This window comes from Hippoglossus stenolepis, chromosome 24, assembly GCF_022539355.2.
Source record: "Hippoglossus stenolepis isolate QCI-W04-F060 chromosome 24, HSTE1.2, whole genome shotgun sequence".
Lineage (NCBI taxonomy): Eukaryota > Metazoa > Chordata > Actinopteri > Pleuronectiformes > Pleuronectidae > Hippoglossus > Hippoglossus stenolepis.
Genome location: NC_061506.1, coordinates 9923639 through 9938354, shown reverse-complemented (window position 1 = coordinate 9938354; position 14716 = coordinate 9923639). Strand labels below are relative to the sequence as shown.

At 42.7% G+C, this 14716-nt stretch overlaps 1 protein-coding gene across 1 annotated transcript in view; it reads left to right on the top strand.

The window, feature by feature from the left end:
• Positions 1 to 1027: 1027 nt before the first annotated feature.
• LOC118103650 (FERM and PDZ domain-containing protein 4) overlaps positions 1028 to 14716 on the top strand; it is a 55704-nt gene continuing 42015 nt past the window's right edge. The window contains exon 1 of the mRNA XM_035150794.2: positions 1028 to 1190. Coding sequence (XP_035006685.1) covers positions 1141 to 1190 — 50 coding nt within the window. The 5' untranslated portion in view covers positions 1028 to 1140. The remainder of the gene's footprint in view (positions 1191 to 14716) is intronic.

The window sequence follows — 14716 nt, the reverse complement described above, 5'->3', positions numbered from 1 at the left end:
AAGTGGTTCTTGCTGCCACAGACGTTTCACTGAATTAGCCCCGCGATAAAAATAAATGGGCTCCGGCTCCGTTTCCCGTCCTTTTTAATCATACTTAACCTTATGAATGTTTTAAAAGTCTGCACATGCTGTTACCTTGGAATCGTATTCATCCACATGTGGAATCGGTACATGATGTGATGCTGTGTGAATAAATACGATTATGTTTTACTGTCCCCGGTACGGGACATCTCTAACTGAGTCAGCAGGGACGAGTGCACTGTTGTGTTACTTCTTTATTGTCCGTACATTGTTGTTGTGTTAATCTCTCGCTGCCTATATGCCCACAGGCACAGTTGACCTCTGTCTGGAGAGAATCGCTTCACAATCATTGATCCGCTCGTTCACCCCACATACATTCACATACATACATGCATGCGATGTGTTTTTATATGACACACACACATATCTTTGCTCTGTGGTGTCAGCGATCTTTGTGTCTGAGATGTACACAAAGTACCTTAAGTACAGCTGCTGAAGTGTACGCTTAGTGGCGGCTCTAAAGTTGGCACACATCTGTTCATGCATTGATCCACCCTCTGCATGTGGAAGTTGTGTGTGTGTGTTGTGCGGGACCTACAGTATATCACACATCTCGTCATCTCTCTGATGAAGCCGGGTGGGGGGAGGCTTTTCCCAGCGCTGTGCCCTGCGATCTCTCACCGCATGACACTCTGTGCATGCGTGTGTCTGCCAGCGTCCAACCATGTGTGTGTGTGAATGGAGTTTATCCCCGCTGGCCCAGATGCCCCGGCTAAATCCATCACCAGCGGTGCTGCACAGCGGTGCTAAGCTGGAACATTTGGCGCCAAGCTAGGAATGAAAAAAAAAAAGAAAATCAGGAACACACTCAGACATACACATATGCACACACGCACGCAAACATACACACACACACACACACACACACACAGAAAATTGAGTTTTGGGATTTTTTTTTTTAAAGAGATTCAGAGGAAGTGGATTTTTTTTCAGTGGAGGAGTTGGATTCAGGGAGCGGGACAGGAGCTGTTTCTCCGAAGCTCTGAGCCTCTTGGTGGCGAGTGGGGCCGGGGCATCCACTCTCCACCCGTTCATTCCTTCATCTGTCCGGCTGACAGGATGGAGCCATGTGACGACGATGATGAACGGGGGACGGAAACCGCTTTCCAGTAAGTTTCCGGCGTCCCTTGATGCATCCTGTTGTTTACTGGCTGTGGCTGTTGCCTCGGACACATGCTGGTGCCATTGTCTCGGATATAATATAATTTCTGCGAGTTGAAGATGCATTTTCCGCCACAGGACTTAGTCATTGTTACAGGTCTTTACAGAGAACTGTGTTGATGAAGCTCCTTGGGAGGTCTGCGTACAGGTTGCTGGTGGTTGTGGTCAGATTCATTATGAGTGATGCTTTGGATCTCATGCTGTCCTCACTAATTGCTGTCTTTGTTCTTTTATCCGGTACAAGTGTATTTTGGATAAAGTGCCAGTTTTGAAATCTGCTCTGCATCTGATTAAGGCAATTTGAGTGTTTTTCAGAACTAAACTTTGTTAACTTTAAAAATCAGTGGTGGACGTATTTACATAATTTGTGCAAGTATAGGTAGCAATAACAAACCAACAGTAGTAAAGTAAAAGTGCTACATTCACTACATTCAGTATTGAGAATGGCCCCTGTCAGTTTCCTTTTATCATATCATTGGATTGTTATTACTGATGTATAATATAAAAGCAGTACTTTAATGATACAGTTGGTCAATGTGGAGCTAATTTGTGTTTTTCTATTGCTGTTGCTTAGTTTAATCTATAGAAATTGATCATATGTTATATGTGGGTCACTAGTAACTAAAGCTGTTTAATTAATGTAGTGCGGCAAAATAAACACAGCTTTTCCAATTATACAAATATATGTTTCTCTAAGTGGCGTTGAATTGAATTCTTAAGTTAAATACTAATAATTGTACATAAGTGGACTATATACCTTAGTTTCTCCTTTAGTGTTTGTCTGCCTCTAGTATGTTTCCCATCTATGTTCATAGACGCACATTAGTGTTCAACTGTGCCACTTTGCATCCTCATTCAGTTTGAATTGAGAGATAACAGGCACATATGGAGAGTCTCGTCTGTGATTGCTGGTTAATCTAAATTAAGTAATTGTTGATTGATGTCTTAATTAAAACAAATTGTACCTGATTGAATCACTGACTACCGTTGTTGCCGGTTGTCCCTGAGGCCTCTGATCATCTCTTATTTCATCACGTCTTGATTATCGCCCCAGCTGGTCTCGGCGAGCTGATGGATGTAATTCCCCCCCGTCTTGCTGCGGGCTTTAGGGGAGCCATATTGCAATCTTTGCTCAGCGAATTGACGGCACGTGAGCCGTCCGTTACATAAGGCTGAGGTGGCTTCAAGCAGCGGAGGAACCCAAGACCTTGTAATTACTGAACACACTTAGAGATTACATCATGGATTGAAGGGGTTTAGCTCGTTGGCTGCTGGGAAGTGTGTGTGTGTGTGTGTTGGGGCGTACGCTTGTAAAATTTTTATTATTTCACTTATAAATTTGTGTGCATATTGCTTCTTCCTGCATTGTGCATATATAAAATCCAGGCTGTATACTGTATAGCTTATACGTGTGTAAGTTGGCCTCACTTACCACTGAGTGACTGAGGCTCAGGAGGGGATTTAATTGTTTTAATATCATCCCTGCAACAGCCACATAATCATTTGGAGTTATAATCCACATATAAACCCTGCACACATTTTTATCACGGCTAAACCAATTTATTTCCGACACTTCACTGGATTTGGCATAAGACGTATCTCAAAGGATAGTTCTGCAGTAGCTGGGCCGACATAAAAAATAAAGTATATAGATAAGTATCAATTTATTGAGTCAGTTGTTGCCACGTGTTGAGATTGTGTGAAGTCGAGGCAGGAGATAAGTCTAAACTGTCCAAGTAGTTTGCATAAAGCTCAAAAGGTAAATATAAAAGAAAAATGAGGAGCTTAAAAAGTAACAAATGGTTTCAAATTGCTCAAATCAAAGGACAAATATAGTTGAAATCTCTAAATAATGGATACGGGGGTTTAAAAGCTGCATCAAATAATCATGAAGACGCAACTTTGACCAAACACTGACTTCTCAATTACAGAGTTAAATAACAATCAGGCTAATTGAAATGGACTCATTTGGATCAATGACTACATTTCGAGTGACAGCAGTGTTCCGATATTAACCCAATTAAGACGCTGCCATGTAAACAGCATGATTATCTTACCCTGAATAAGGTCATATTATAGAATAAGCTATAATCAAATTAAAACATGTGGAGAATTAGGACCTTAATGTGTAGACGTCTAAATCACATTTGAACATCCTATTGGATAACCTCTAATTTATATGATAGACAACTGGGCTCAATTTACTACAAGTGGGAGTCAAATCTGATGCAACCCATATGTAGTTTGTTTTGTGCTTTACTGCGGAAATCTTATTTTTGGTGACCTGACAAGTTAACGAGAGAGAGCTCTTGTTTCCGAGTGAGTTGCACAGGGTTTTTTTATTTTGAGGCAACAGAATAATTTATGAATACTCAACAAAACCAGAATGACTTCTGTGTCTTTGTGTTTTTTACTACAGCGGTTGGCAGTAAAAAGTAAAAAAAAAAAAGAAAGAGAAGAAGTGATCTCGCTCCTCTCTCAGTTTATTCTCCCCGCATCAACATAAATCCTTGCAGTCAGCAGTGCACTGTGGAATTGAGGAAGTGCCAGATCGCAGCATCATTGTGGAGGATTACAGCAACGAGGTGATAGGTCATTGGCCAGGAAACATGTGGCCCAGAAAGCAGACAAATGAAATTTGATTCAGGGTCAGACTCAGATCTGCAGACAGACAGCGGCAAACAGACAGACAGACAGGCATCCACCGATTTTCTTTCAATCTTTCCACCTGCTGTTCTTGCTTTTTTAAACCAGCGATATTCCAAATATTTGAATGTTGACTCAGCAGCTGCTGGAAGAGTGAGACAAGTAAAATCAAGTGAACCTGCTGTGCTCCCCCCCCCCCCCTTTCCTGTTGCACTGTGGGAGGCTTAACAAAAAGCTGTAGCTGTGCCCCAGACTGCAGGAAATATGAAAAACAGGGAATTAAAAACAACAGTTTCACATTCTTCTGCTCGTATGTATGCACTTCCAATAATCACACTCAAAAAACAATTTGCGCAGTTTCATTCTCGTTGGGCTTGTCCATAACAATGAATTAGATCCTGGTGTATTCTGTATTGTGGTGTAGCTTTTCATATTGAGATCTGAGCACAAATTGAAGTGGTCTTTAGACACTGCAGCTATTTTTTTCTTAGAACTTTGTTAGGGCCCAAATCTGATTAAGGACACCTTCACGGCTGCCTTGTTTACTCTAAGACTCTTCGGTGCGGTCCAAACCCAAACAACAGGCATGAAAGGTGCCTTTGTCCGAAAGGAAGGACGAACATGGAGCTTATTTTCCTTTGTCTAGAATTTCAGGTATGAAAACATCCTGTGTCAATCTCAAAAAAGAGCAGAAAAGTTGTGTGACTATACTAACAAGGCTCCTCCTTCGGTCATGCTCCTCTGTGCCCTGCTGCTCTGCAGGATGTCCAGACTTGGACCGGCTCAGGTCAGGCTGAACGAGGCCTTGAGGCCAAATCCATCATATGCCGATTAGTTGGCTGGCAGCTGCTCAAAATCTCATCCTTCTCCTCTTCCTCTTCCTCTTCTCCTTTTTCTTTGTCTGCCTGTCAGATGGAGAGTCGTGGAAATCCCTGTTGGCTGCAGAAAGCAATCATGAAAAAAAAAACCTCAGTAAAACTCACCTGCTCTGCTCCTCCAATTCATATCTCCAAAGAACTATTTGGACAACAATGTACACAGCGGAGAAGTTTGGAATTTCCAAATATATTCAGAGTTTTATTTATTGCTGTTTTCTAAAAAGTACACAACAGGGTGGAGAATGAGACCTCCAGCAGAAATGGTGTGTCAGCTTCTGCCGTTGATCTGATAGCAAATCTGTGGCTGTTAAACTTTCTGCATTTGTAAACATACAGAAAATTGCTCATGACAAGCCACATTTAAAATAGTCAGACTGGATTTATATTTTAATATGCATGTATGAAAATCAAAAGACAGACTTGATGATAACGTCATGTGAAATACACACTTCATGCAGTATTTTCCAAGATTGTGATCAGCAAGGATCTTGCTTATCTTTTCCCTCAGCTCTTTCTTACAACTGCAATACTTTTCCTTCTGCTTCTCTCCAGCATTACCAGTTCATATGTTTCTGTTCTGTTGTTTTCTTTTCATTCTGTCTCTACATTGTTCAGAGGCACTAATGATGCCTACAGCCGTGATCTCTGGGATGGCGATGGAACAAGCTGCGTTCACGTCTTTTATTATCGTCACTTATTCTGTATTGTTGGAGGATTTTGGGACGTGTTGGTTTTGTGACTTGCTTAGTTGCATGTCATTTTCTGTCGTCAGTAAACTATATTGTCGAGGCTGTCACAATGTCCCGCGGATTTCAAATAACCTATTCACCAAATCCCCTTTATTGAGATGAAAACTGTGCTTCCTCATACAGAATGACACAGTATAAGGGCTGCCGTGCACAAAAGTGAATTCAATGTTGCAGGCTGCTGAGGGTGCGCTGACGTGCTTGTTTGTGTCCTGGACAGCACCAGTGAAAAGCTGACCCCGGCAATGACCAGCTAGGTGGAGCCATCAATACCACATTGCCACCTGAGCATGTGTGTGGCAGGTATTGACAAGACATCAGCAGGATGTTTGCGTGTTATTCTCGTCTGGTTACTTGTTTGGTTACTGTGTGTGTGTGTGTGTGTGTGTGTGTGTGTTTATTCAGTGCCTAATGGAAGCAGAGGGTGATAATCTCCCCTGGAATGCCACTTATCACGTAAACATGATATGCATAGTCTGAGTTAGTGTATGAGAGTGTGTATGTGCACGTGTGGATCAGATGAGTGGGGATTTGTCGTGTGCAAATCTGCTGGAGATCTTTCATAAATGTCCGACGAGCTAATGTGGGGAGCTGCAATCCCTTAATGACTAAATGCAGATGTGGCAGCGGCCGCGCCGGTTACAGAACGTTCAGCCGTGATATCACGTGATTTGAGCTGCCTTGCATGTCAAATGACAATAACAGATGCACAACATCTGGATTAACAAGTTTTCTATCGCCTATAATACTTGTTTGTCACATCGTGTCGTGTGATGCTACAACCCTTTCGTGAGTCCAAAGTTCCTTTTTTTATTATTTTGATGAGAAGCTTTATTTCAGGAATACACCGGGAGAAATAAAATCTTATTTCACGCTGCATTTCATTTAGCATTCAGACCTGCACACACATTCAGCATCAGTGAGCCAGCAGCAGGAGCACACATTATTTCTGGCCTTTTGCAACAAGGTGTCAGAATCAGTGTTTGCGAGCCGACGAACAGAGTCTAAAAATAACCCTCACAACAAATTTGAATTAATCAATGAATTAGTCCGATAAATTTGTGCGTCCACTCTCTCTCTTTGTGCTAACTATATCCAATGAGATTTTCAAATCCATTCATCTAGAACAAAAACTGAATTTGTGTCTGTATATGTATGTTTTTATTTAGGATCAAGTAAGAAAAACACGTGAACATATGAATGTATCATGGCCACTCACACAGGTTAGAAGCTACTATGAGTCATAGCTTCATACTGTATGTCTGTAAATCACAGTTTATATGCCTGAACCAGACTAATACAAACTTTTCACTTCATTCTGGAAATAAACACTTCCATACATTGTCTATTCTTTCTATTCAGCTGCACATTATAAACAGTCTTGTGCTGTGCAGAACCTTGAGTTGCAGTAGAAGACAAACAATCTATTCCAATTTCTGGTTTAGAAAACAGATTTTATTTTTACATTGTTACGACCGATGCAAATAACTTCTGCTCAGCTAAACTCAGAAAATAACATCGGCCCACAAGAACCTGTGGAGTTGTGACCACCATTCCCCCCGTGTGTCAATCCATATGTCTTTACCATTATTGTGAAAGGGATATCCCAGGAACGCCTTGAGAGGAAATTCTTTAAATCTGGCACAAATCCTGCAGCTGATTCTCTGCATAAGCTTCTGAAACTACTCACAGGCATCATGTCCCTGTCTGAGACACATGCATAAGGACATAATACTGACTTATACACACCACATTACAATTTATTAACATCCAACAATGTGCATTAAGGATGGAGAGTCAATGGGGAGATGTTGCTGTGAGGCAGCCACAGGATATGATGATTTTACCTGCTGAGACTTTACATTAAGCACCACCTCAAGTGTCGTCATCTGCCAAACCAATGCTATTAGTATCCATTAATTTGCTAATCACAGTTATGTTTTCAACAGCTATATACAGTTTGTTATCACCATGCGTGTCTGATGCTGGGGCACCATGCCGTCTGCCAGTTGCTGATGGCCTTATGGAGAGCGGCCATCTTTTGTACCCCGGTCCAAACACGCTTCAGCGAGCGAAATGGCTTTAAAAGTGCAACACAAACAATCCCACACTGCACTACCGCTCTCAGCGTCTGTTCCAGGACAGAAAAGAAAAAAAAAAGTGTTATTTATTGCTTCCACTCTTGCCCAGAACGCTTCCACCATCATTGTGACTCTCACCACCGGGAGCACTGCCCAGCAAACTCTGGGACCGTTGCCCGAGCAAGAACCCCCCCGGGCCACTTTGTCGCCACACATTATCAAGCCGTCGCCCCGTAATCACACCGTTAGAGTCGGCATTCACTGAGCACTCGTTTTGGACAATTTAACTGATGTTCACTCATTTGAAAATGAACGAAATCGGTTGTTGAAGTTGTCTTTTTTTATTCTTTGTTTATTTTCTGCTACAGATATTTATCTTGAAGGAAATATGCCGTTGTAATAACGATTTCCTTGATGCAAATGCGGCAATTTTTGATTGAGACAGACAGATTTATGTGCTACAAGTTTGTATATAAATGCGTACTTGTTTGTGTGTGGGTGTGTGTGTGTGTGTGTGGCTGGCTCTACCAAATACTGTCGCCTCAAGGGATGTGGCCAAAAAAACATCTTTCTTCAACATTCAAGCTTAGTGAGCGAGTGCTTGTGTGTGTAATTAAATGTCACGCCGGGCTCGGAGGATAGCTGATAGCATTTGATCAATTTGTGCAGTCTACGTATGGGTCTCCATCTTTGCATTCTAATGTGTTTGCACACCAGGCATGGTAGGGAAATGGGAAGGCATGCAAAGAGGGGGGTAATGGATACTCCAGAGGAAGATGCTGATGTATGCCTGTGTGAAAGAGACCCCCCCTCAACAAGCGGAAGGATCCCGGGGTAGCCGGCCGCTTGCTAATATGCCGTGTGGTGACAAATCGCTCCCGTCATTTCCCATCCCTCCTTATCGCCTAAGTGTCTGCGACAAGCTCTGTTATTGAAGAGGGACGTTTAGCGATCTGACAGCAGGAGGCGCGAGGGAAGCTGGAGAAGCGGAGAGGCACAAACAAAGTGGACCTGTGCCAAATGCTTTATTTGTGTAAACGCACATGGAGCAGTCAGTGGGTTTAATGCATCGGGAAACAGCAGGGTTGCTGCCAGGTACAGTATATCAAGTACGCCAGGTAGATTAAAAACTCAGCTGCTCCGGGAGATATTAGAACTCGTAATATAAAAGCAGGGCTGTCCCAGACGTGTGGGAACGTTTCAGTGGAAATTATCTTGAGGAACTTCCAGGTCTTGGAAGTTTAGAATGCTTTTTTTAGGCGACATATTAGGCGACTTTTTTCTTTTCTCTTATGTTTTTTTAAAATGTCTGCAAAGATTAAAGGTAAAGGGAGCTCTTTCTCCCCCCCAAAAAACACAAAATCTCCTGAAACACCCCTCAGAAGTCCGGCCGATACTTTTGCAGTTTTTTTAATATTAGTATACAATAATAATACATTTCCCATACGAATCCATAAGATCTATCAAAAGGCCACATTTTTGAAGTCATTACATTAGTTTAATGTAACATTGATATATGCTGCAAGAATATGAGTCTGTTCAAGAAGGAAAATCTTTATGATGGATTTTGGCACTAATGTTAGTTAATCTGTGCTGCAGACCTTGTCCTCTTCTTGTTGATGATATAGTGAAACCCCCTTTACATTGAAGGGCTTCTTGAATATGCTTGAATATCATAACACCTGTGTGTTGTCTTGAAAGCAGATCTCCGAAGGAAAGCCCCACTTGATCTCGAATAGCATCGCATTGTCTAAATCTCACTTGTCTCTTCTCTTACCCTTTTCTCATCTCTTTCGCTCATTCCATCCTTCAGTCCCCCTTCTCCTCCAATCCATCATCAACTCCCACGTCAGACCCCTCGTCTTACAACGCCCCACTTTCCAGTACCCATCTCTCCGCTCATCCATTTATCCTCAGTGACCTTTCTCTCTCCCCTCTCGCACCTTCATCATCTCCCCCCTTACATGCACCTCCCTTGTCGAAGCACTCAGGTTCATTCTCCTCTTTCTCACACCCCTCCCCTCTGTCACTTTAGGGTTGTCTGGCCTATCAGATTAGGCCTGCGTCACAAGGAAAAGAGAGAACGGGAGATTGCTGTTTGGATTAAAGGGTGGGGGGGTGCGGGAATGAAATTCTATGATCTCATTGTTTAGACGAGTCACATAAAGTCGGTGTATCCGTGCGTGTGCGTGTGTGTGTGTGTGTGTGTGTGTGCATGTGATGGCTGGCGTCTGCTTTATCCCATGTTAAGACAGGGATGGCCCAGGAACAAGACTCACACATTACTGTATGCATATCCTGCTTCATCAAACATTTGTAAAGCTATTCAATTTTGTTTAAACTTGCATTTCCCCCGCCTTTTATCAAATCTGCGTTTTCACCTCAGTCCTTGTGACACTTGGTGGAAAGATGGAACACGGGTCAATGAAGAACCCATTCAATTTTGCTCTGGATCCAGGAATCTTAACATTGTGAGACGGGTGTTTTTATTTTTTGACATTTTCCCCAATTTACTAGAGAGTAATTCATGGATCCTGATTGGAAAGAAAAAAAAAAGTCACACCATCCACTCTGCCCTTCTCCCTATAACAGTCACAGTTGTTAGTGGACATAATCCAAGCAGCACAGGCATCACTGGCAAAACGTAATCGGCAAAGTCAATGGGAGGCAAATCACCATGTTTTGTCGAACACAGGGTTGGGCTCTGTGTATATTTGTGAGGTGTCAGTGGCTGTTGCAAAGGTGACTGTGATTCACTGTGTGTAGAAGCTGATTATCAGCTGATTCCTCCATAGAAAATGTCCCAACGGAATATTTGGACTGTGCAAATTTATTGTTCTTGAAGAAAGCCTCGAGTGAAAACCACGCTGGTACTTTGATGGTTATTTTGTTGGACATGCTCTTTTAAAGAAGGCAGGAGAGATGCATAGATTCAGGCACACACACACACACACACACACACACACACACACACACACACACACACACACACACACACACAGACGGACGGGTTAATGATTAACTTTGGTGTGTCCAACCATCACAGACCACAAGGTGCTGAATGCCAATGTGGTGTGTAATAATGCAGCGCACATGCAGTTGTCGCTCACACACACACACACACACACACACACACACACACACACACACACACACACACAGACACACACAGTAGCATATGAATGGTGACCTTGGGCTGTATTGTTATTCATTAGTGGACAGATGCCGGCCGACTTCCTTCCCTCCTCTTATCTCTGCGGGACACAAACCAGCCGCGAGACGCCGGTGGCGTTCCTATCTGTCCTCACTGTAATACGCGTCGCTGTTTTAAATGAGCATAAGAGCGCAGAGATCAGACAGCAGCCTGCAGAGATAGAACAGAGGTCCCCCAGTCCTGTCCATCAGGTGCTTAAGGCTTTCATGGACCATAGAGGTTGTTATCATGTTAGACAGAGGACCTAATCTCAATTTTTGAAAACTTGATTGATTCATTGATTAGATACGTAATAGGTTTCACGCATCCAGTGAAAACACACAATAGATTATTTTTGGACAAACTCTGAATCGAGGAAGGATGTTTCAGGTGATCATAGACCACACGTCATAAACACATCATAGTTTGGAGCATGACTGTTGGAAATACTTTGCAGGAGGCACAATGACCTGTTGAACTATGAACAGGCTTCATCTTAAATCTCTTTTGCGTCTGTGAGGTTTGTTCGTACGATATTAAAGTTTCACTGTGGAGGATTTAGAGACGTCCAGCAGTGCAGTTGCAACCAACCAAATATCCCCCCCCCTCCAAGCGTATACTGAAGGAGAACCTGCAGTGGCCTTGAGCCAGTATTTGGTCTGTTTTGGGTTACTGTTGAAACATGGCAGTGCAATATGGTGGACTCGCTCCGGTGAAGATATGAATGTCTCACTCTGAGGTAAAAAAAACACAATTATTCTTAGTTTCTGGTGATAATAACACTGATGGATACATAATTATTAATATCGTATTCCATTTCTCCATATGCTGAGTGACAGCTATGTGCATGTTCATGAGATCATCAGTTTTCTTGATGCCTTGATATAAAAATATGTTTCATTCACAAAGACCTCAGCCGGCTGTAAATAGAGCAATTTCACAACACGATGCTTCAACTAACAAAGACATAACAACTTTGTCGACAACATCATCTGAAGAGCATCATACTGTGACAGAAACAAAAGATGTTTGACCTGAAGTTAGACACAAAATAAGCATGTTATATGTTGCATTCCGTTTTTTGTTGTTGTTGACCATGGTTGTCACGGCAATGTGTCAATCTGAGGTATCGTCTGTCTCCTGGTCTGTGCTGCCAAATAGCACATTTCCCCTTCTGCCTGTGAATGTGATGAGCTGCTGTCAGACTGATTCATCTGTTGACGGGAAAATCGCGATGATGATGATTTCATCTCTGGGCTTTTCGGTGGAGATTAAATCCTTTCACGTTGAGTTGCGAGCAGTTTCTGACTGTCGAGTCTAAAACGATCAGATTCATGACTTTTCACAATTAGTAAACGTGTCTTGTCGTGTGACTTCCTAAGAGCCAAGAAGACGTTTTAAAAGCCTGAATGGATTTTTAGAAAGAAAACACTTTTAGAAGTTTCTTTTGCCTGCGTGTTGCTGTATTATTAAGGGTTTATGTTTCATATTGCTGGTTGGAGTCCCTCTGAGATGGCCCACTCAGCTTTAAGTTGAGTGGTAAAGTCACTGGAGGTGGAATCGGTGAAGTGCGGTCGTAAATCACAGGCTTAGAAGTAAAAGGTCCTGTGTGTCCTTCACGCACACCCCACTCAAAAAGTTAAGAATGCAGGCTTGTTTAATAAACCATCTTTTTCCTTTTTCTCGCATATTTATTATGCACTTCTGCCTCCGAGTGTGAGTTCCGGTGAACTGAATCCCTCCCTTTTCTACTTTTAATGGGGGATGACACACATAGTAAAATCGGAATAATTTTTACCGGCTCCAAAAGGTCAGATGTAAGAAATAAAGTGGCCCGCAGCCTGGAGTTAAGGCTCCACAGACGATAACATACATCATACAAGAACGGCTAAGATGTTAGTGCAAAGCATCATGGGTAATCATCACATGTCCCGACTTGCATCCTTTTATGAAATGAGTAATAATAATAAAATGGGAATTTGTGGACCTTGGCAGAAGTCCTCTCCCTCTCTCCCCCACTTCTTCATCATCCCTCCCTCTTCAGCCCGGATGCCACTTTGGCGCCGCTCCACTCTCATAGTTCCCTGCTCCCCTTTATTATCGTGTCAATTTTAAATTAGGCAACTACTTCCCCAATCACTTCATCCAATCTCTTAAGCCTAAAGGTACCGCTCCTCCATCACCGCCTTCCAGTCCAGCACCATCACGGCTCTCGAACCACATTTCCTTTACAATGAATTGTCGTGTTCAGGGGCTTTATTTTCCTTCTGCTTTTTGGGTCTGTACTTTTAAAAATGAGGTAATCATAAGCATGTTGGTTTATATGTGCAGGAACTATGCGTGACAGCAAAGCATCGCCATGTTGCATTGTCATGAACGTACCGTATTGCGTTGCACAAGATGACACAGCAAACAGCCGGTCTGTTATTGAAGATGTCGCAGGCAGCATTTTTATTTTGCCGCCCCCCCCGAGGGAAACCATTGTGCTCCTCTGTCAAAGTGTGTCACATCAAATATGTTGATGGGAAACTCCATTTGAAGTCCAAGCACATTACTTCTGGTTCTATTGGTTTGTTTCTCCCGCTGCGCTGGCTTAAAGATGTCCAGCAGTCTGACACGGCGCATTTATTCACCCCATCGTCTCATAGCTGCCATCGGGATTGATTTCTGAAAACAACTCTGCCCCCTAGTGCACAACACTAGATATCCCAAAATAGCATCTCTAATAAATAGTGACAGGAAATTGAATGTACTAACAGATAAAAGGGCTCCATTCATTTGTCTCTTTCTCGACCTGAGATGGGTTTGTGGTCGGACCAGTACGAAATTATGGGAGGGCAACACAAGCTCTTTATTCCATCCACCCACAAAAAATACGTTTGATGTGTGTGGATGCACGTTCTTTCCCGTGTGTGTGTGTCTAACCTAAGCGAGGACGAGGGTCATCAAAGAGTTTTTGTATCAAAGCTGAAAAATTGTTTTTTTGGCCTTTGCTGCTTTGCTCTCAGGCAAAAGACAGGCGACATACAAAATTAAATGTGTGCATGGAAACATTCTAAAACTAAGCCCATGGTAAATACTAGAATGAGAATGCATACCTCTGCAATGGAAAATTGGTGAAAATGTCAAAATCATGCAATGTTAAGGTGAAAAGAAAATCCTGGTACTGACCCGTAAGCCATATCTTTACCAAAATCCGATGGGTTCCTTCTTGGCCCATCCTCCCACCAAGTTTCGCGGAAATCCATTCTGGCATTTTTGCGTCATCTTGAAATTGGCCCTCACACTTCGAGCTTGTTTGCATAGCATTAAGCCCAAGAGCCAGTAGCATAACGATATCCTGTCAAAAACGCTCATGTGTTAATGGTGAGGATACTATGTAATTGGCAAATGTAACCATGACCATAATTGAAGTTAATGGTAACCCAAGAAACCCTTATAGGAATTGAGGAGGAGCAGAGTATGACTCCTTGAACGAGGCTGGCAAACATGGCTATTTCCCCTCGAGGCTTCCCAGCACTTCACCGCTCGTGGGGTGACAGGGCGAGCATCCTAATGGGTGTGGTTGAGGAGAGAGAGAGTGGCGGCTGGGCACCCACTACTGACGCGCAGTTGACTGATCACCTCTGCGAAACCCCCCCCATCTTGAGAAAGTGGGAGTATGGGGATGAAACACTTTGATAACAGATGGCCTTGGCTGAGGATGTCGGTGGTGGCTTAACACTCGATGCTGTGACAACATTCTACTGACATGTTCCTGTAGAAGTATTTAAGATGGAGTCCAGTCTGAGTAATATTCTGAGTAAAAAACTTTTTTCATTGGAAGCCTCAGACTTTTAATATGATCAAGTGTCTCCCTTATGAAAGGTTTCCATTTCCATTTTCCATTTCACGTGCCATTTGACATAATCTCTCCCCTTCTGCTGTAAA